The 22,325-nt window shown below is 37.1% G+C and overlaps 1 protein-coding gene and 1 long non-coding RNA gene across 4 annotated transcripts in view; one reads left to right on the top strand and one right to left on the bottom strand.

Annotated features, from left to right (window-relative positions):
- Positions 1-22,325, bottom strand: part of LOC134665344 (uncharacterized) — a 444,966-nt gene that overhangs the window by 199,390 nt on the left and 223,251 nt on the right. The window lies entirely within an intron of this gene.
- The window catches only part of LOC134665300 (NAD(+) hydrolase sarm1), a 92,802-nt gene continuing 74,743 nt past the window's right edge, over positions 4,267-22,325 (top strand). For 2 of the 3 annotated variants that reach the window (XM_063522207.1, XM_063522206.1), the window contains exon 1: positions 15,530-16,046. In XM_063522207.1, coding sequence (XP_063378277.1) covers positions 15,702-16,046 — 345 coding nt within the window. In that variant the 5' untranslated portion in view covers positions 15,530-15,701. Of the gene's footprint in view, positions 4,851-5,756; positions 5,954-15,529; positions 16,047-22,325 lie in introns of those variants that run through there. The other variant, XM_063522205.1, reaches the window with a different exon arrangement.

Here is a 22,325-nt window from a genome sequence, read left to right as displayed (position 1 = left end):
AAATCTGAAAGTACCAATAGTTGACACTTGAATATACATTATTTGCACCGATAAATGTTATCGCTGATGGCTTTTTTAATGGAGTAATAAAACCATTAACACTAGGTTTTGCTTTAAAGTGTACTTGAGCGAAACAATTTTGATCCCACTTACGTTTCTACATTCTAATTTCTAAGTTTTCCTCGTTTTCCGTTTATATCTCTTAACGCTTAAACTGCTGAACCGATTTTGATGAGATTTGTCATGGGAAATAGTCTGAGGCCCGGGAAAGGCCAGAATATGGTAGGTTTTAATCATGACATCATTCAACATAGACAAAGTTGCTGGCAGAAGCGAGTATTGTATAATATGGGTGGGGGTGTGTAATGGTTAATATAATTATAAAAAAACTATCATACATTGGTTATAACGCCACTTGATATATTATTGTATGTTATAATGTAATTTTTATTATACGTTTCCTTTATTATATTGTGATTTCATCTAAACTGTCATTGATATAATGCCTAATGTAATATAATTTTCAAATAGTATATAGACATATTTTATAATTACATTTGTTATATTATATTTTTGTATAACGTAATACTACATACAATTTAATCAAGTATAAATACATATACAGGGTGATTCATGAGACGTGAGCAGGACTAATCCTGCTCACTCAGTAACTGATAATTGATCGATCACCGTCGTTTTTAGATGAATCAACCACACTTTTTCCTATTTTTTTACTTTTTGATGAGGGTAAATTTAATTCTCTACAATCATGGTCACCCTAGAGGACCTAATTAATAAACATAAAACCTCTTTAACCGTAATGACAGCGTTTTACGAAGAAAATAAACTGTCAAACTTGTGTGAGATACGAGTTTTCAAAAGTAACCAGACCGTGACGACATTAAATTTGACACAGAATATCGGTAGTTTAGCATTCTAATATAGGGTGACCATGCATGTCGTAAATAAATTAATAACTTTATTATTCAACACGACTAAAAAATTAACGTTAACCTCACTAATACTGATACGAAACAGTTGCTTATAATTTACGAAATGCGCAGTGTTAGTCCTGCTCACGTCTCCTGAATCACCCTGTATTGTATAACATTTTTTGACATATTTCTTTTACTGATAATGTAGTTCTACGTACTTTTTAGTCAGACCTACTGCTTTGGCTAGCTATTTTAAGTATTTTATTTTAGGGATGTCGCAGTTCTAACCTAACCGAACCAATATTTTCACGGTTTTCGTTCTGCGGGGGCCGCAGTTCAAACCTAACCTAAAGCACTTTTTTTGCTCGAGTATTTTATTCTACGGAGGGTCAAAGTTCTAACCTAACCTGACCCTCCTTTTGTTAGGTAGTTATTCGTTTGTGCGGAGTCGCAGTTCCAACCTAACCTAACCCATTTATGTCATGCAACTATTATGCCATATAAATAATTATGTGATGTCACTTGTTATAACAAATAAAGTGCTTTAGAGTATGTAATAATTATGGCAATGTATATTTGACGAAGTGTAACTATACCTTATGACCATTATACCAATAATAACATTATGCCTACCGTTAATTAGGAGTTACGGGTGTATGCCATTTATTACGTTATTCAAAATAACGATATATCAAACTATAATATATGAAAAGTAATTATAACAAATGTAATGCACCCATGGGTGGCATTGGTGGGTTAATAATATAATTTTAAATTACATCAACATTCATAATTATGACAGTACATAATTACATATTTTGAATTTCTAACCTTTGCCATAATAACAAACAAACTTATTTATGTATTTACAAACCCGTCACAATGTAATTAAAAGTATTAAAACCACAATACTTATTACTCCTGATTGATGGATCAGTTACTTCGTCAAGCTCCGACGGTCTGACGATGGTATAGTAAATATGACTTATTGTTCTATATAAATAAGGTGTATATTTCAACGCATGGTAATTGTTAACCTTATGAGGCAAACTGTAGGCCCGTTGAAATCCCTTTACACAGGGTAGACAAAAATAGCTTCTTTTTCGTTATGATAAGACCCATAACATGTCGCATATAAGTTGTCAGAATGACCAATTACCTATCTGTTTATCCCAGTGACACCATGATATTCCCAATTGAGGTCGCTTCAACAATCTTGACCCTTTCACCCATCGTGACGGACCTTATTTGGTTTATTGTGTTGTGTACATATCAAACAGGTAAAGCGAATCATATAGTCAATATATATAGTATGTACTGTATAAATATGTAGTAGTTTACATATATTTTATTTATTTATGTACCTAGTTTATATGTATAGTTTGCTTTTTTTTTATTCACTGAATAGGTATATTTCTCTCTCTGCACCAATTGTAGATGTCTGTTTGGCCCTATGGTTGACTGGTAGAGAATGCCATTTGGCATTAAGTCTGCCATTTGTACATTTTTGTATATACTTTGTGCAATAAATTTTAAATAAATAAATAGCATGATACAATTGCTCCCTTATGATACAATTATGTACTATTTATTCTGCTAGCAACCAACCAGTAAAATTACGTTTTCACCACACCAGCTGGTAAAGGCTCCCTTGATTGTTCAAAAACTTATAAGAAAGATGCAATTTACTCACATGTGAGGCAAAGTAATCAAATGCAAATTTTGAGTTGTTTTCTTATGTTTACTGGTAGAATTGACTTTTTAATAATGATTTTGAATGCAAAATATTGAATAGAATTCATTTTGAATCGCTTTGCTTTGATTTTGTTTCATATTTTACAGTTAGTATTTTCCTTGTGTTGGTGTGGTGATCAATTTTGTGTTTCATTCGGTGGCAAAATTTGTTAAACCCTCGTGCGGTGAAACCTTTGCAACGTGCAAGATTTCGCTTGCTCGGGTATTCATTTATTATTTATGTAAACTTTATTGCACAATAAAAATAAGTACAATTGCCGGACTTAATGCCTTGAGGCATTCTCTTCCAGTCAACCATAGGGAGAAACAGAAAATCTCGAACGTGGGTGCAGTGAGAAAAATATTTAAGAAAACAGTAACTATTTAAAATTGGGTACCAATATTAAGCACGAGAGGTTAAACAACAACTTTGCCCCCTTGTAAAACAAATAACTATTGCTCCGATATTTATTCGTGAAAGAACGCTTGGCAATGCATCTCTACAATCCCTACATCCGATAATCGAACTTCGGTAGAAAGTGCCCCACCAAAAGGTAGACGTAAGGCAGCACCTATGTCGGGGCCAGAATCGTTTTGAATTAGGTACAATTTGTCTTTTAAACTATATAATTACCTACATTATTTACGAGTCCATAATTCTCGACATTTATACCAAACATATACTTACTTACTTGCTAAAATGATTCATATCCCATGAATTCTTATCATATTATATTAATTATTTATGTACGTGAGAATAATTACACATCCGAGGCAAATGATACCTGATACGAATTAGTATGGCCATAAAATACGTATATATTACGATTACGACATCGACACAGCAATAAATAACGTTCACGTTATGCCTAAATTAGAAGGCGATTCCTATAATTTTTGGCGATAAGAAAATCACCGAAGCGCAGTTTAATATGAGTTATTAATCTAAAGCCCATCATGTAAGCGCAAAGAGAAAGTTGTCCGCCTACGATGCTTCCCGCACAACCTCTTCGCATTGAGAGCCGAAAGCTCAGTGTCGCAGGCTGCTCTTACTTACGACACGTGATCTTGGACCATAAAATTTAGCATAATGTTTACCACTGCCATACTTGTGGTTTAGTGTAAATAAGAACCTACAGCAGTTTAGAACTTTATTCGATCAATAGTCGTGTTATGTGATGTGTTATGTGTGTTTTTAATACCGTGGCTGGCTAAGCTGTGTCGATCAATATCGTGCAATTAATTGCGACTTAAAACGGGACCATGAAATTGAATTTGTCACAAATACGCGCACACGTGTTCGGTAGATTAAGTCCAAAACTTATCGCAGATCTGACCGCGGGGGCGAAATCTCCGTAATTAATCTTAATTGTGGCGTATACGCATGCCCAGCTTTATCTCCAGGACGATCGTGTTGCTTACCATATGATATATCATCTGAGCAGCCTTCGAGCAATTCAATCTGTGCGTTATGCGTGTCCTGACATATCGAATTAACTCAATATATAGAAATATTGGAAACAGGATCTAGTTTCCGACACGGATGGTGCACGGGTGAAGTTACATGCGAGTGTCCAACAGTTTGTAGTGTCAGTCAATTGAAGCATCGAGTGAGTACCGCACGTCTTCGTTAATAAGTCATGCGGCGTAAGGACCCAACGCCCGTGCACAGTGCGGGGCGAGGACGAAGCCTGATATCGATAAGATCTAATCAGCCACAGCAGCGTAAGATGATACCAGCGTCTCGAAGCCTGCTTCCTAGAAGTTACTCTTCCCCGTCAACGCAAAGGGATCCAGAAAGCGCACCCCAACCCAGCCAAGGTGGCTACGTCATGAGAAGCTTCTCCACTCCAGATCCAAAGGCAATAGAATACCGTCGTAACTCAGACTCATTCTACCGCCCAAAAGCCCACGGTTCGCGAGGCGAGTTGGACTCCGATCTAGACAGCTTCGAGCAGTTTGAGGAAAGCTTCGTCGATATGGATGACGACCAAGAGCAGAATGTGTACGGGACGTACAGCAGAAGCCCGGAAAAAGAGGAACCCAAACGAGTAATGGCTACGTTACTGCAAGGGAGCGGGCTGCAGAAAATCTCCATCAGACCTGTTTCGTCTTGCACTACACAGACTTTGTACAATGCGCGGGAAGCCATGAAGGAACTTCAAAGAAACCAACAAAAGGGTAAGTTATGCTACCTATTGTCTGTTTTCTTCTTCTTTAGGAGACGATCTTCGAGATTAACCTAATTATCCGGTTACGTACCTACTTTTTTCAAGAATGAGAAAACTTCATACTATGCTTTTAGGTCATGTAAAAGCTGTAAGACCTACCGTTACGTTACTCGTAAATCCTAAATATGTCAATAACCTGCAAGCTTTCCATGCAAACCACATGCATTTCAATCTGCCATTTATCTCTATGACGTCATTGAATTTGTGTAACGACAAACACTCTGCGGGATTAAATATTTGCATTGATATGGAACAGACCGGTGGCCAGATCGACTGATATTCACAAGTGCCGTGACTGTGAGCTTTTCACATAGCTTTTTGAACTGATTGCAAGCAAGCAGCAGCAAGCAGTTAAAGTTGACCGTTAAATTGACAATAGAACATAAGTGTGTAAGGTTGACGAAATATAAAGCGAGTCGAACACTCTAACAAGTTTGATCAAGACCGGCTCAATTTATATTTTGTCAACTTTACCTATGTCTTACCTAAGTAGGGTGGTGTCAGTTGAAGATAAAACAGGTGAGTTTTTTAATTGCATTTCAGTGTAAATAAAAGGAAAAGGGGACGCTAAGTTTATTTTTACTTTGCTGCAGCAAAGTGCTATAAGCACAAAAATGCGATTACTCGTATAGGATGCAGTTTTATATGATGGTGCCTTTTTTGAGTAACTATCACCCTTCATATATTTCCCATTGTCCATTTATATCAACTTAACCATTTGACATTCTTTTCTAGTCATTCGATTTTGAACTGTAATTCTTATAGTGGAGATGCGTTTTTATTTTAAGTATGATGGATGGCAAGTATATTGCCGCTACGGACTAAAGGGTTAAAAGACAGTTTTTCTCCATTCCAGCTCGTCTCAACTTCCGTCCACTGACGGCCAACCTGCCGCATTCTCACGACCACGAGCAACTCTCTCAAGAGGAAGAGCTGCTCTCATCTCCGCAGCTGGAGCTCGACACCGCAGAGATGGACCAGCAGCTACGCTCTGAGCAGCAGCTTATGGAGCGAGGAGCGGCTATGGCTTTGGAAGAAAGCGATGGCGATACGGTAAGTTTAGGTTTAAGATGATACCGAACCGAACACGGAATATTGCCTAAAGAGGAAGTTGCAGATCTCTTCACACCTAAAACTGGACGAGCAATTAAACTACGAGTAGGTACAGTCGACGTCAAAGAGAAATTTACAGCCAAAGTAACAAAAAAATGTTTACACGACCTAAATGCTATGACAATAAAGTCGTGTAAATAATTTTTTGTAACGTTAGTCGTAAAGATCTCTTTGACGTCGACTGTACAAAAAAGTCATACACCCCAGGCCAAATGTAAGGAAACAACGAAATCTTTTCTATCTTTGTAGTATATTTGTAGCCTAAAACTTACTATAGACAACGCCAACGGGTTAAAAATCGCTAAAAACATACAATACACGCAGAATATCATAACATATAATATATTGTCAAAAATAAATAAAAATTTTCAAGATGTTGAACTGGCATCTTTCATAGCCAGAATTTGAGAAATTCACTTATAAAATGTACTTTTACTATTTTTACCATTTTGTTTTTAAATTTGTCAATGAGTATAAGTACCTAGTATAAAATCCATCGTTTAAAAAAACACACACTTTTCTATTGTAATAATTTTCTAATACAAGCTTGTTTCTATAGGTACTTTTGGCCTTGGGTTACTTACGTATATGTTTCAGTCCAAAGAACCACTCAGTCAAAATCAGCTCACAAAACGATGGCCGTAATAGTAAAATTCATATGTACATAATTACATATTACTTATACTTAACTAGCAGGTCATATCACCGCAACGAACTAGCCATGTTTGTTTAAACACCTATTCATGGTGCATCTAAATATGCAAGAAGCTCTGGTTAATGCAGAGGTTAACACTTAGAGTGACATTCCATTTCCAACTGCAGCTGCAATACTGTTCATTTTACTATGGAAACGCGTCGCTGTCATTGTCAATTTCCATAGTAAAATGAACAGTATTGCAGCTGCAGTTGGAAATGGAATGTCACTTTTAGGTAGTTCTTCAAAGTTGAAAAAGCACCTATAGAAACTTTAACTATGATTATATTTTGCGGTATCTTTTGACTTATCCAACCTTTGAATTGTCAAAAAGTTAACAAGCTTCATTCTATGACACACAGACATATATAACATATATATGTATTCACATAGATACATCTTCGTCAATTGTGTTATTTGTATGTTAATAATTAAGATTGACATGTCAAAGTTTCTTGCAAAATGACCCTGACACGGACCTAGATATTTTACTAACTAATTGTTTAAAAAGCTAATTAAACGGTGTTTAATAAATAGTACCTTTTCCTACCACTTTTAGCAATTTAGTTAGTAACTCAATTTTATCTAATAATCCATATTCGTTATGCGGTTTTTTTTCTTTTATACCGTTTAGTACGTAGGTACTGAAGACTTTAAACACATGTCAAGAGAGTTTTCTTAAAATAAATATTATACCTACAGTAACCGTGATTCACTCTGACAGATTTAGAGTTATAAAGAAATGTCTACTCTACTCTTTTCTCGCATCATTTTGCGAAAACTGCCAAATTGAAAGGGTGATAATGATAATTGTGATAAATGACTTTTAAACGAAACATATTTTATACTTTTAGAAACATTTTTTTTTTCTTGGTAGAAACGGCTGTTAAGTTGAAATAGATCGTTAGTCTGGAACAAATCGGTTTATTATCGCTCCATCGTATAATGTAATTAATCAGCGAATCAAATCGAAAAATATACACGTCTTTTTCGATAACTTTACCAAATTATACCTAGTTAAACAATCTATTTCAAATCATAGCTTAAATATAACTAAAAAATCTAAAGGGTTTAATTTTTCTCTTTAATATCTTAAGGGTTTTCATAATATTATTTTATTTAGTTGTTAAATTAGCAATCATATTTTCAGTTTTCAAAAAAATGAAAAAAAAAATCGTTTATTTTGTATTAAGGTTTTTCCTAAGTGTCGAATCCTCCTTTTAAGTTTGACACTTGTGTTAGGAGGTATTCGCTCTTTCATACAGCTAGTGGTGAAGTAAAAAAATATGTTTAACAATATTAAAACTAGAGATGCACCGGATATCCGGTTACTATCCGGTATCCGGCCTATCCGGCCATTATTTTACTATCCGGCCGGATACCGGATAGTGACCTGCTATCCGGCCGGATACCGGATAGTAACATTGCTTGATTTCAGAGTAAACAAATTGAATTTAAGAAACAGACACGGTCATAATCGTACTTGTTTATTATTTTAAAACAATTTAATCATTCCACTGACTTGCACGCGCACTCATTTCGAACCTAGAAACGAGTCCGCGCGAACGTTTACTAGGAAACAGGTCAAACCTGCAGAATGCGGACCTGAAAAACCGAAATGTAGGTATAGTTCCGCCGGCCGAATATCCGGCGGCCGGATACCGGATATTCGGCCAGTGTCCAGGCCGGATATCCGGTATCCGGTATCCGGCCAAACAACTATCCGTTGCATCTCTAATTAAAACTACAATATAACTAACAAGCTCTTATGAATCGTAATTAATCTTAATCTAATTATTAAATAGAGCAATTTATTGAAGTTAATATTATTCCATTATAACATTGGATTTGTAGTGTTATAAATATTATACCACATGACATGTCTGCATATATACTCTTTGTGTACCCTCTATGTGCTACTAATCTATGATGCTAGTATATAACACGTGTATTGGCCCATATACAGCAGTTGCAATAAACATCCTAAAGGTAACGAGTCGTTTCAATTACTTCCCACATCGCATGGCGATCCTGCCAGGATGTCGGTTGAAGGTCGCGAGTTGTTAAATTAAATGGACCTTGAAGGTGAATAATTTCTGAAGGACATTGTCGATAAATTATTAAAGTGTCGGGCAAAATATGACCTCACGGGTCCCAGATCACGGACCCCTTTGGAACTTTTTTTTCTTGGTGCGCGTTTGTTAAAATTCTACATTGGTATCACACGCCGTCGTCTGCGAAATGGGATCCAGAACATCCAAGGACAAGGTCGTGATAGCTCAAACCGCTACAGGAGGCGGCAGCAACTCTGCAGGTGTAGAGCAACTCAAGGTACACCCATCAACCACCAACATCTTGCCGCCACTTCCCACATCGCAGATTATTATACAGATCAAATTTAACACTAAGAATTTCACAAAAGGATTGTCAAACATTTAAAAAAATGTTTTTTTTTTGTATAGCCTATATTTTGTCCCACTGCTGGGCAAAGGCCTCCCCTGTCTTTCGCCAGTCGCCACAAAATGAGTCCAGGTCGTTTCGCCATCTCATTTTTGGTCTGCCTCTGCCTCGGGTGATCTGAGGTGCCCATTCGGTCGCTATTTTGGCCCATCTGTCCGGGTGCATCCGACATATATGTCCCGCCCAATCCCACTTGAGCTTGGCGGCCTTCACACCCACATCTGCGATTCCAGTTTTGAAGCGCAGCTCTGTGTTCCTTATCCGATTGATTCTACGATTAAAAAAATTGTATAAAAAAATACTAGTCTAGCATTTCTAGAATAAAATCTAAATGTCAAAAAAAAAACATAACAAAAGAAGTAGATAGCATTACATCGGAATATCCATTTCCTTATCAATAATCAAATATACCTAATAAATAAATAATCATTTCGAATAACAATTAATCCCACGTCGTATTATCATTCAGTAGTCTTGTGTGGTATAATAAGATTAATAAGCTTAGAAATAAGTTTACGGTTTACATAATTCTTAAACTTATTAATAGATAATTCAGTAATATGGTTTGGGTTATGGTTATAAAATCTTACACAATTACCCATGAATGATTTTTTAATTTTATGGAGCCGAGTGAAGGGCACTGCGAGCTTATGTTTATTTCTATAGTTCGTTTTTTTTAGCATTAGAAAGAACTCCACAGAAGTAAGCGTACAGTTTCTATCAGCCTCTTTAATTCTTAATAATTATTGAATTATCTAATGTAGCACGGTCAATACATATAATTTACTTCAATTTATTACCGTTAAAAGTGCCGGATTTGGAACCACAAGCTTACTTCTGCGAAGTTCTTTCTAATGCTAAAAAAAACGAACTATAGTATTAATATTAAAATGAATTTCACAATTTTTCCTAAAACTTACACTACTTCTTTTTACTTTTTTTACTTCTTTTTTTTCTTCCTTTTTTATGTACATACAGAATATTCTCATAAATGTTTAATCTTCTTCATTATCTTCTTCGTCGAAACCTCATGACTGAGGGTCGTGACCGCCATAAGTAGCTTTAACTTGGATTGCTCTCCAACCTGGCCGATCTTCTGCCTTCCGTATAGAGCCCTGGCACTTGACACGGGGGCATTTCACGCCAAGCGGGCAGCGAAAAAAGTGTCAGGTCATAGAATTTGCTGAAATTTGGAATAATTATACTACTCGATATTCTAAAAATACGCATTCTTTTAGTTTTTTTTTATTTGGCACCGTTTCCGGTTTGGAAGCATTTAAAAAATGGACGAAAATTGAGGAGAGCATTTTACAAAAGCTGATGCAGCTATTATTTAATAAACTGAAAAATAAGTTTAATATTGGTTTGTATACAATTTTAATTGCTTTATCTTGCAGTTATAACAATTTTGATATTTTTTAATTTTTTCATACAAAAAACCGGAAATGAAAATTTCAAGTCAAATTTATATAAAGTTCGGTATTTTTGAAATTTTTTATTTTTGCCTCAAAATGTAGCTTATAGTCCATCAAAAATACATGGAAAGTTTGAGAGTGGGATCTGCATTAGTTTCGGAGATACATGAACTAAAGTGCAAACGTGCCGGTCTGAGCGTCGTACTGGCGATTCCTTAGTTACCCAGTCAAATAAAGGTTTTGACCCTGGAATGACAAATAATAAGCTGGAAACTCGTATAACTACACCTTCGTTTCGGCGGTCTTTAAATTACGATAAAAGTCATAGAAAACCTCGTGTTCGCACCGGAGTTTATTCAAGGTCAAAGGTCACAAAATTGCTTTATCACGAATATCAAGGTTTCTATAGCTCCAATTATGTTTTTATATAAATGAAGATTGTAGAGCATACAATTTGTGACAAGTCATATTTCGGGCATTTTTTCAGATCCTCAACCGTTTTGTAGGAATTGTCGGATATAGACGGCATAGAACGCGTAGCGGTCAGCCATACGCTCCGTAATGCAAGTTTACCGTGAATTCCGGTGAATAATAACTTCTATGAAGTTATTTATTTCATAAGATGCTATTTACGGATCATACGCTGATTTTAGAACAAAAGTTGTCTCTTCTGTGGACAATAGTTAACAGCTTTTGTGCATTTATGCATTCATTTTATGAAATAGGCTAATATGTAAAAGAAGTAGTTCATTAGGATTAATTAGAAAATTAGGGTTTGTTGCCTCTAGTGTCCACAGAAAAGAGGTAAAGTTGAAGTACAAATAATACAAGTACACATTTCCACAATATTTTATTTAACTGGCGATGGAAATAAGTATCTTTTCGATCTGTCTTCAACATTTGCAAACGTTGACTATTTGTTGGTTTTACATTGAGTTAAAATTTGGCATATTTATGAAAAACCAATGACAATGCAATATTTTAATGACATTACTTCATAAGTTAAAATAAAGTCGCTTCCCGTTGTTTGTCCCTGTGTATTTTAAATAGACAGAGTGATTCAACAGGACGGTTTATGTATAATTTTATTAACCCGTGCGAAGCTGGTCATTTTTAATGTATAAATAAGAATATATAATGACATCAGCCCATCATCATGGCCATAAAATATATTCGCAGAATTGAGCAGATAACTGAAAAAAGTACAGTCCGCGATAAAAGCTTCATCAAAATCAAATCAAATCACACAAGCTGTTAACTATTGTCCACAGGAGAGACAACTTTTGTTCTAAAATAAGCGTATGATCCGTAAATAGCATCTTATGAAATACTTAAATAACTTTATAGAAGTTATTATTAACCGGAATTCACGGTGAACTTGCATTACGGAGCGTATGGCTGACCGCTACGCGTTTTGCGCCGTCTATATCCGAATTATCCGACAATTCCTACAAAACGGTTGAGGATCGGGAAAAATGCCCTGAACATGATTTGTCTCAAATTGTATGCTCTACAATCTTCATTAATATGTAAACATCGTTGGAGGTATAGAAACCTTGATATTTGTGATAAAGCAATTTTTGTGACCTTTGACCTTGAATAAACTCCGGCGCGAACACGAGGTTTTCTATGACTTTTATCGTAATTTAAAGACCGCCGAAATGAAGGTGTGGTTATACGAGTTTCCAGCTTATTATTTGTCATTCCAGGGACAAAACCTTTATTTGACTGGGTAACTAAGGAATCGCCAGTACGACGCTCAGACCGGCACGTTTGCACTTTAGTTCATGTATCTCCGAAACTAATGCAGATCCCACTCTCAAACTTTCCATGTATTTTTGATGGACTATAAGCTACATTTTGAGGCAAAAATAAAAAATTTCAAAAATACCGAACTTTATATAAATTTGACTTGAAATTTTCATTTCCGGTTTTTTGTATGAAAAAATTAAAAAATATCAAAATTGTTATAACTGCAAGATAAAGCAATTAAAATTGTATACAAACCAATATTAAACTTATTTTTCAGTTTATTAAATAATAGCTGCATCAGCTTTTGTAAAATGCTCTCCTCAATTTTCGTCCATTTTTTAAATGCTTCCAAACCGGAAACGGTGCCAAATAAAAAAAAACTAAAAGAATGCGTATTTTTAGAATATCGAGTAGTATAATTATTCCAAATTTCAGCAAATTCTATGACCTGACACTTTTTTCGCTGCCCGCTTGGCGTGAAATGCCCCACGTGTGACTTCCTCAATGGCATTAAACCAACGTGTGGGTATTCTGCCTCTGCCTCTTCTGCCCTCAACCTGGCCACCGATCATCAACTTCTCTAGACTGTCGGGTTCCCGCCGGGCCAAGTGCCCAACGAAGCCGAGGATTCTCCTGAGACAGATAGTAGAGAGACGGGTTTTTATGTTGAGCTCGTTCAGAATAGACACGTTGGTGCGATGCGCTGTCCATGAGATACCCAACATGTATACATTATACATGTACCTAATACATTTACAGTACATACTCTCTCTTGCGTTATATAAAATGTATCTGAAACAATTAGCTGATGCGCAATAAAACGTCTTGGCGAGCGTGTCAAGAAGAAACCCAATTTTCCTAACATTAAAAGCTTCTCAGATGTCCCAATTTACATTTTACAACACGTTAATATCCCTGGATAAAGACTTTAGTCTTAATTTGATAATGTAGCTCATGCAGTTGGTATAAGGTTCGTTTTTAAAGGGTTCACATTTATCGATATTAGTAGGTAACTGGTGGTTGCGACATGAAATTGCGTCGCGTGCCCTAGTTCGCATCTGTCGCCTGTCCGAATCTGCGTTGACGCTGTCTGCAGGTTGAGATGACCCACTTCCCATTAGTCACTGGGAAGGGACGGAATGTACCTGCCTAAACATTAGATGAAGACAATTTTTAGGGTTCTGTACCCAAAGGGTAAAACGGGACCCTAATATTACTAAGACGCTGTCCGTCCGTCCGTCCGTCTGTCACCAGGCTGTATCTCACGAACCGTGATAGCTAGACATTTGAAATTTTCACAGATGATGTATTTTATTTGCCGCTATAACAACAAATACTAAAAACAGAATAAAATAAATATTTAAGTGGTGCTCCCATACAACAAACGTGATTATTGACCGAAGTTAAGCAACGTCGGGCGGGGTCAGTACTTGGATGGGTGACCGTTTTTTTTTTTTGCCTTTTTTGCATTATGGTACGGAACCCTTCGTGTGCGAGTCCGACTCGCACTTGCCCGGTTTTTCAATATAAACCTACATGATGTAGTTCAAGTACCTATAAATATTTAGACTGACATGAGTAACAAAATTTGGCGCCGAATTTCTAAGAAAACTTTCACATTCTAGTACAAAACTTCCGGTAGCTCATTTAATCGAGCTGTATGTAGGAGTTCTGTTTCCGGAGATGAGTAAGTTTAGATACCAGAGGTAGTGTAGCGATGGATGTTTATTTGTCCCTTAAGCCTTTAAATGTATGTGACTTCTCTTCGTTGCAATCTTTAGCGTTCATCATGTACACCACTCAAAAAAAAAGTCGCTACATTTTCTGAACGAAATGGTTTTTTTTTTTTATTATGAATGGGCTTACTCATGGCCACAGACTAGCCGAGGCGTAGACGTGGCCTACGATGGAGCGAGCTCGTCCAGAAGGTGCCTGTTCACTCTTGATTTGAAGGTTGCCGGGTTATAAGAACACGGAAATATGGACGCCGGCAAGGAATTCCATTCCTTGGCAGTGCGCATAAGGAAAGTAGAAGCAAAGCGCTTCGTGCGAATTGGTGCTTTATGTTCCAAGGATATAAGAAAGACATTAAATATGTCTCTTGAAATTCTATTACACATTCCGCAAGCATGTTTGAAGTCTAAATTCATGCCGATATACTTAGGTACTTAAATTTATGGCATACACCGTGCCCATACTAATAGCATGATGTTCGCAAATTCGCAATAGGTGGAATTGAAAGTGAGCATATCCTATCAAGTACCAACAATATTGTACTTGGGAAACTTAGAATACTACTACTACTAGCCTTGGATAGCCTTTAAGGTGCCTTTAAGCTTTGAAGTTTATGTATAAGTTACGACTAGGCTCAATTCCTTAATTTATCGCTCAGACCTACATCTTACATATTAATAAGTATCAGTAGTCTGGCAAATAGAATTCTAGACTTAATAAGCAAAAAAGCTGTAATGCTCAATTATACTCTTTTATATCCAAAACTACGTTCGTTAGTCTGTCAGTGACGGACTATAAACTAAAATGGACCGTAAATATTGTGTTTTTGCCACAAATATTGCACTTGGAGGGTTAATTTAAACCTATATTGCAACTCTATATGTATTTTTATGTGCTCTACATAGTTGCGTGTCAGTTAGGTGCAACTAGCTTGACAAGGGTTTTCAGTTGCAAAGTAATGTTTGCATTACGACGCTCTCTCGTGGCGTACCACTGTTTATCAGCGGTCGCCCGGCAACCATTGCCACAACACGTGCGGTATCAACATCGCGGAAAACAAATAAAACGGAATAAGGTCGCTTAGGATATACCGAGCCTTGCCACGTTTACGAGTTAGTTTAGCACAGGACGTGAGACTGATTATATGCGAGACTTTACGATCGTAAAACTTTCTTCAAACGTGTTTGAGCTCGGATTGTTCTCGTCGTGAAGTTAGTTATGTGTGATCGATACGGTCATCGGTGGCGTGCGGAACCGTGGCGTGCCTGGCGGGCGCCTGTTGGTGGGGAACCGTGATTAGGTTGTCGGCGGGCATCTCATCGCGGTGGCGGCGCGCGTCTAGCCAGCACCGGGAACAATGATCACGCCTTGACCTTGCGGCGCGGGGGCCGAGGCATGATGACGCCACCGCGACCGACACGCGGTTCGGCTTTCGGATGCGATCCTTCGCCGGCGGCATCCGCGTAATCGGCGGTCAGCGCGATTTCGGAGTTTGCGTCAAAAATACCGGCGGGTGCGCGCCGCGACGCTGAGCCTCATTCGCGAACCGGCGCCGCCGCCGACGCGACCGAACGACCGACCGACCGAGCCGACTCCCGCCGACCGAGTGAACGCGACATGCGCGCGACCAGACATGGGTAATGTGCAGTGCTGCGCCAGCGGACGCTTCCTAGAGGGCAAGAAGACGAAGAAACCGAAGAAGCAGAAGAAGGAAAAGTCGAAAGGAGTCAGTGCGAAGAATAACGTTGTTGGTGGTAAACCCAGTGCGGATTGCAAAGTGATGGCCGAGGAGTCTTCCGAGCGCGCTGCGCCTGCTGCTGCGCCAGCAGAGGCGCTGGCGCAGGCCGCGCCTCCTGCCGAAGATGTGACCGATGGTCCGCCGCAGCCAAGTGTGCAGGAACCGGGAACCACCGGCACCGACAACGACGGACAACGTAACGAAAGCATGGCCGAAGCGAGGGAGCGATTCTTCACACAGGTCAGCCTATTTTCATTCCCATCAATATCTATTTAACGCTTTGAATCGTTTCTTTAATCTATCACGTATTTCATTTTAAATGTTCTTAGTAATATTTTCTGGCACGTTTCGATACGGTTCATTAAATCCTTTTATCATTCCGACGTCTGAGAACTTCTGCTTTGCATCAGCTGCTCTTGATAATGGCTCTCAAGCGCTATCTTGTTTATTTACGTTCCTTATCGTGAGGGTCTCAGTCAATAAAACAGATGCTTGTTTACTACTAATACGTAAGTATATATACGCATCTGAAAAGTAAAATGACCCTATGAATGAATATGGTGTACGAGTATAATACTTAATAAGTATGGCGATAGGCATATGACGCCGTGTTATCATTATCACATACTATTCACTAATTAACTTAACATATTGTAGTGGACTGCGTATGAAACGTGACTGCTTTCAATCAAAACATATGATATATCTAGCCATCAAATATATAATTTATAGTAAGTAGGTAGGTATGTGATTCTAAAGGCCCATTTACATGGTTCGAGTTTCTCGCCTCGAACGCACGATTATCGTAGCACGAGAAAAAATATTGTATCATGTAAACTAAACATACGATATCGTACTAGAAGGAGCGATAATCGCCTCGCCTTTGCTGATTGGATGTCTCCGTGTAAACAAAATTTAATGCGAGAATCGCATTTCGAGACTTTCGAGTTCATGTTTTTTGTAGTCCCAATTTTATGCGTTTTTTGGGACATTTAAAATGTTTTATTATTGTTTATGCCAAAACGTACAACAATATTTTTCTTTTCATACAGTGTCTTTTGTGATGTTTGACCATAGGTACTCTGATGGGTGAATTAGGTCATACTGAACAGCTTTTAGAGTGTGGAGCCAACCCTTAAATCGCGAACGCGAAACAAATCTGCTTTTTCCATAGAAAACATTGACGTACCTACATATTATGACTCTTCGAAATTTATGACAACCTATCTACCTACCATGGAGTAGGTAAGTAAAAGTTCTTTTGTATGAGCTACATAGGTATGTATTCACCCCCCAGAGTATAGTCAGATATCATATCACAGAAACACCGTGTAGGTGTACTTGATATGTTGTCGTTTCCCGGCAACTTATTTTTTTCTTAAAAGCAACGTCATGTTATTTCAGCCAAGAGCCAATATTAAAATACTCGTAAATGCAACTTAAAATATATTAATTAATAATAATGAGAGAAACAAGAAATATTTACTAAGAATATTGACAATATAGTGAAAAGATTAGTAACTAATCACGTAAGTTGACAGGTAAAACTCGTATAAAAATCGGTTCGCACCGATTCGTGCGATACTCGCACGTACGTGAAAAAATGTCATACGAGAACCAGTTTAGACGAGTCGAGAAATCGTACGCAAATATCTCCCTAGAACGCAGCTCCCCGTGTAAACTATTTCGCCTGGCGATAATCTCCATTTGAGTATCGCATGACATAATCGTAGGCGAGTTTTTATTTCTCGCATGAGTGTAAACATTTTTATACGATAATCGCCTGACGATTATTGCATACGATAATGTCATACGATTTCTCGCCCCAACGCGTGCGAGAAACTCGCACCATGTAAATGGGCCTTAAACGTCAAGAAATTGTGGTTTTCCCTTCATAAATGAATACCATACTACCTAATATATTACAAGCTATGTTCTGTTACTAAATAATAATACCTACTTTGGTATCCGAGGCTTGTCAAACCGTTATATATACCGAAATTTACTGCCACTTTACACGCTCATAAATATTTGTACACAGGAAAACAATATTGTTTTATTCATATTTGTTTGGTAAGTAGGTATATAAATATACGCAACCTTCTATGTGTAATTGTTTAGGTAAGTACATGTACATACACAAGATGATTTGCGCAATACAGCTAAGTACACCCCGAAACACCCCGAAATTCAGAGAACAACCCGTGTTTCAATTATTAACTGTCCTAATTGTGAAAAAATCTTTAAATAAAGTTAAAAATAATAAAATTTGCCATGACTAAAATGAGGGAAGGTATGCGCCAAAAATATCACAATTTATATTCCGCTTAACTCCTTCACCTTTTTTGGATTAAAAAAAAGCATAAAATTGTACGTACGAGTACAACGGAATGTTAGGGATGGGACAATACCGTTATTGGTACCTAATTTCGTAACTTTATTGTTATGGTAAGTAGGTATATTTTGTTAATTTAATACGTATTAATATCTTCTAAGACACAGCAATAAAATCTTTTTTGCATAATACGCTCATAAGACATGTTAGACAGAATACACGTTCATTAGTTATATTATGACAACAAGTCAGTTAGATATGTAAACTTATTACAGGAAATTAATCATAATATTCATAATGTATTTAAACTATTACCTTCTCTTAACTATACAAACAACTGAAAACGCGCAAGTTTGCCTAAAGAGTATTTTTTTTAAGTACGGAAGTATAGATTTGAACAATTGAAGCATGAAAATATGAACCCTTTTCGCACATACGCGCCAAGAAAATGTCAACCCTAGCAATCCGATTCCTCGACTGAGAAGCCGGAGGGATGGAAATTAATTGGAAAACCACGAGCCAGATGGTCGGACGACATTAGAAAGACGGCAGGGCCGACCTGGCATAGAACCGCCGCATACAGACAACATGGAAATCCATGAAAGAGGCATATGTTCAGCAGTGGACGCAAATATGCTGCGAAGAAGAGGAAGAATCCGATTTAAGGCTAAAATTGGTTTGCATTTTCGGGAAATGTGACTTGTCTTCAAATGAATGATCAAAGCTTAATTGGAATATATGTATTTGGATTTTGCGGGAAAATCTTGTACATTGGTGCGGCCTGGAAAAGGGTTAAGGAACAGTTACAAGTAATAAACTAATAACATGCATGCAAAACTCCACTTAGTCCATAATTTAAAAAAAAAGAGTATATGCATAGGTCGATATTAAACTTTCGTGAGACATTTTTTCAAGTGAGTGAAACCGTTGTCGTATAAACAATATGGCGTTACGCACAAGTTGTTAAAGGATGGACCTGAGTAGTTAAAGTGTTTATTAATGTTTAATTAATTTACGAAAGTAGCTTTTTAATTTTTAGCATAGCTATTCATATGTAAGACAGTCATGTAAGTAGACACACTTGGAACATTAAAGCGTGGACAGGTTCTAGCGATGATCTAACTTGTATGTATTAATTGTCAAGGACCTCGCACCTTACACACGTCGATATGCCCACATTAGAGTAAATATTGTAACTATACGAACAAGTATATCTATAAATTTTAAGTAATTCATTAAATCAGGAGTTACTTGGCGAAAGTCCACTGAAATCAATTTATATTTTGTTAAAATTATGACACTATGGTTAACATGGTTAACCTACTTTTTTGGTGATAAGACTGCTAAGTATGGTATACTAATAGACGGACCATGACTTACATTCACTATATGTTGAATATAATAAACTCAATTATACGTAACAAATTAATATTATGACAATAAGTACACAGTTTAGTCGTCAAGGTAAACGTGTACCGGAGTAAACATCTCACCAATCGTTTAAACACACAAAACACGAAAGAATACCGGACAAGTTATTGAATTGAAGAGATAGAAGATACGCCTAACAATTAAAAAAAAATGTAGGCACTATGCTTAACATAAAACTTGAACAAAAAAAAATGGGTAACTATTAACTATCCTAAGATAGCCAGCTGTGTGTGGACAAATTGAATAAACAGTTGAATGTACTTAAGAATTTCGCTTTGCTCGCTCGTTCAAAAATGTGTGCAGTACGGAACCCTTGGGACGCGAGTTCGACTCGCACTTGACCGGTTTTTATTTTGATTTGATATGTCATATTATATTAAATTACAGCCCACTGTGTCTCGTTACTTTTGACCCACAACGTGTTACTTTCTGCACGCCAACGGGGTCATTAGTAACAAAGGACGATTTTTTATTAACAAAATACACAATTATAATGTTAGTCAAGACGTTAATGTACAGAACATGCACTAACGTTATATATGACTACATTAAACTCATCAAAATAATAAGGGTTAACCAGAAACTAAGGTCAAAGTACAAAGTGTATATTGAACATTACTTTTTGTTACGAGTGGGCACCTAGTGTACCGTTTGTGTTACGAAATAAATTTAAAAATATCACTCGCGCTTTGATCTGTAACATCCCTAGTTTACACCAGAACACCTATTACCTAGTTACTTTATGGATTTATCAAGTAAAATTAGTGATCTTTAGGACAATCGCTTTTCAGTCGAATTGTCAAATGTCGCTTTTTAGGATTCCGTACCCAAAGGGTAAAACGGGACCCTATTATTAGGGTTCCGTACCCAAAGGGTAAAACGGGACCCTATTACTAAGACTTCGCTGTCCGTCCGTCCGTCTGTCCGTCTGTCTGTCACCAGGCTGTATCTCACGAACCGTGATAGCTAGACAGTTGAAATTTTCACAGATGATGTATTTCTGTTGCCGCTATAACAACAAATACTAAAAACAGAATAAAATAAAGATTTAAATGGGGCTCCCATACAACAAACGTGATTTTTGACCAAAGTTAAGCAACGTCGGGAGTGGTCAGTACTTGGATGGGTGACCGTTTTTTTTTTGCTTTTTTTTGTTTTTTTTTTTTTTGCATTATGGTACGGAACCCTTCGTGCGCGAGTCCGACTCGCACTTGCCCGGTTTTTTTAAATTTTATTTTACAGCGGGAAGTGAACGCGTATCCCAGAAAATGGTCAAAGTCATAGCGTTGTCATCTATGAATTCCAATAGGCGAATTAATTTCATTTCATTCATTCATCATTCATTAATTTTTTTCATTTTGAGATAATCTTAACACATATTGTATTCTTTTTTAGTCTATAATTTCTCAATCAATATCGTGATTAATGTTAAATATCTAGAAACTAAAAAAACACACGGAAATTGATTAAACCAACGGTTTCAAATTTGGAAAGTGGACTCATAACACGGTTTTTCCTTCTGTAAACATTCTGAATTTGCTCTCCTACGAATCTGACTCACGAAATCGTGTCCGAAATCAAAATAATGAATAAAACTTTAAATTTAGAATATTCCCTGAATTTGCACGTCACTATAGAGAGTTACTCACACTCACTGTGTCATTGACTTAGCTTGGAAAGTGACCGAGTGTGCTTTTGGAGCGTGTCCAGAAAATTCCCGAAATAACTGGTGTTCCGAATTCATTCGAGAATTTATATGCGGTTAGCAAACGCTGGTTCCGCTTTATAATGTAACTGCGATGTTTGATGTCGGTGCTTGCCTTTGTACCGTGGAAATAGGAAAGCTATTTCGGAGCGTGATCGTGTGCCTGGCTTTATGCGCACATTTGATGAGGAAAATCGACATTGCCTCTCGTCTATCGGAATGTTAACACACAAAACAAAGCTAAGATCTAATATAAGATATCATCATCATCATCTCAGCCCTAAGACGTCCACTGCTGAACATAGGCCTCCCCCTTGGACCTCCATACGTGCCGGTTGGAAGCGACCCGCATCCAGCGTCTTCCGGCAACCTTAACAAGGTCGTCTGTCCATCTTGTGGGTATATAAGATATATCTATTTTTATTTTTTTAGTTTAGTAGATTATTTAGTATACCGATCTATTTATTCTTTTTATTCTTAACACTTCCGCTGTGTCAATGTGTGGTAATGCAATTAAACATACCTATTGCATCGGGCCGAATCGACCCAGCGAACGTGTTAAGTACATAAGGGGGAAGGTGATGATGTTGGGTTAAATTTAACGCAAGCTTCGTATTTTTTTGGCGTATTTACAACATATTCTACATAATTACGGGTCATGTTATCAAGCACAGTACCAAATTTGCGTCAAGTTGATAAAATGGATATAATTTACGACTTACCTACGTACATAAATAAAACTAATAACGATAAGCAAAATTGTTTATAAAATGCACATATTTTATATTAGCGGTAATAAATTATACTCAAAATTGACCGTCCCACAGCACTGCAGCACGCGTATCTACATACTTATGCACTTTAACGTTCCAATGCAATTTTGCGTATGGTGCGCTGTATAGAGACCCTTCATTTTACTTGGCTTAAACATTATTTTTAATCTCACTCTGTCTTGTCAAGTTATAGAAAATTATGAACGATAAATAATTATCTATCTGTAAATTCTGGCACGGATCTATATTTATCTGTCATGGATTTTCTGCTCCAA

This window comes from Cydia fagiglandana, chromosome 6 (assembly GCF_963556715.1).
Source record: "Cydia fagiglandana chromosome 6, ilCydFagi1.1, whole genome shotgun sequence".
Taxonomy (NCBI): domain Eukaryota; kingdom Metazoa; phylum Arthropoda; class Insecta; order Lepidoptera; family Tortricidae; genus Cydia; species Cydia fagiglandana.
This window is presented reverse-complemented; position numbering and strand designations above follow the sequence as displayed.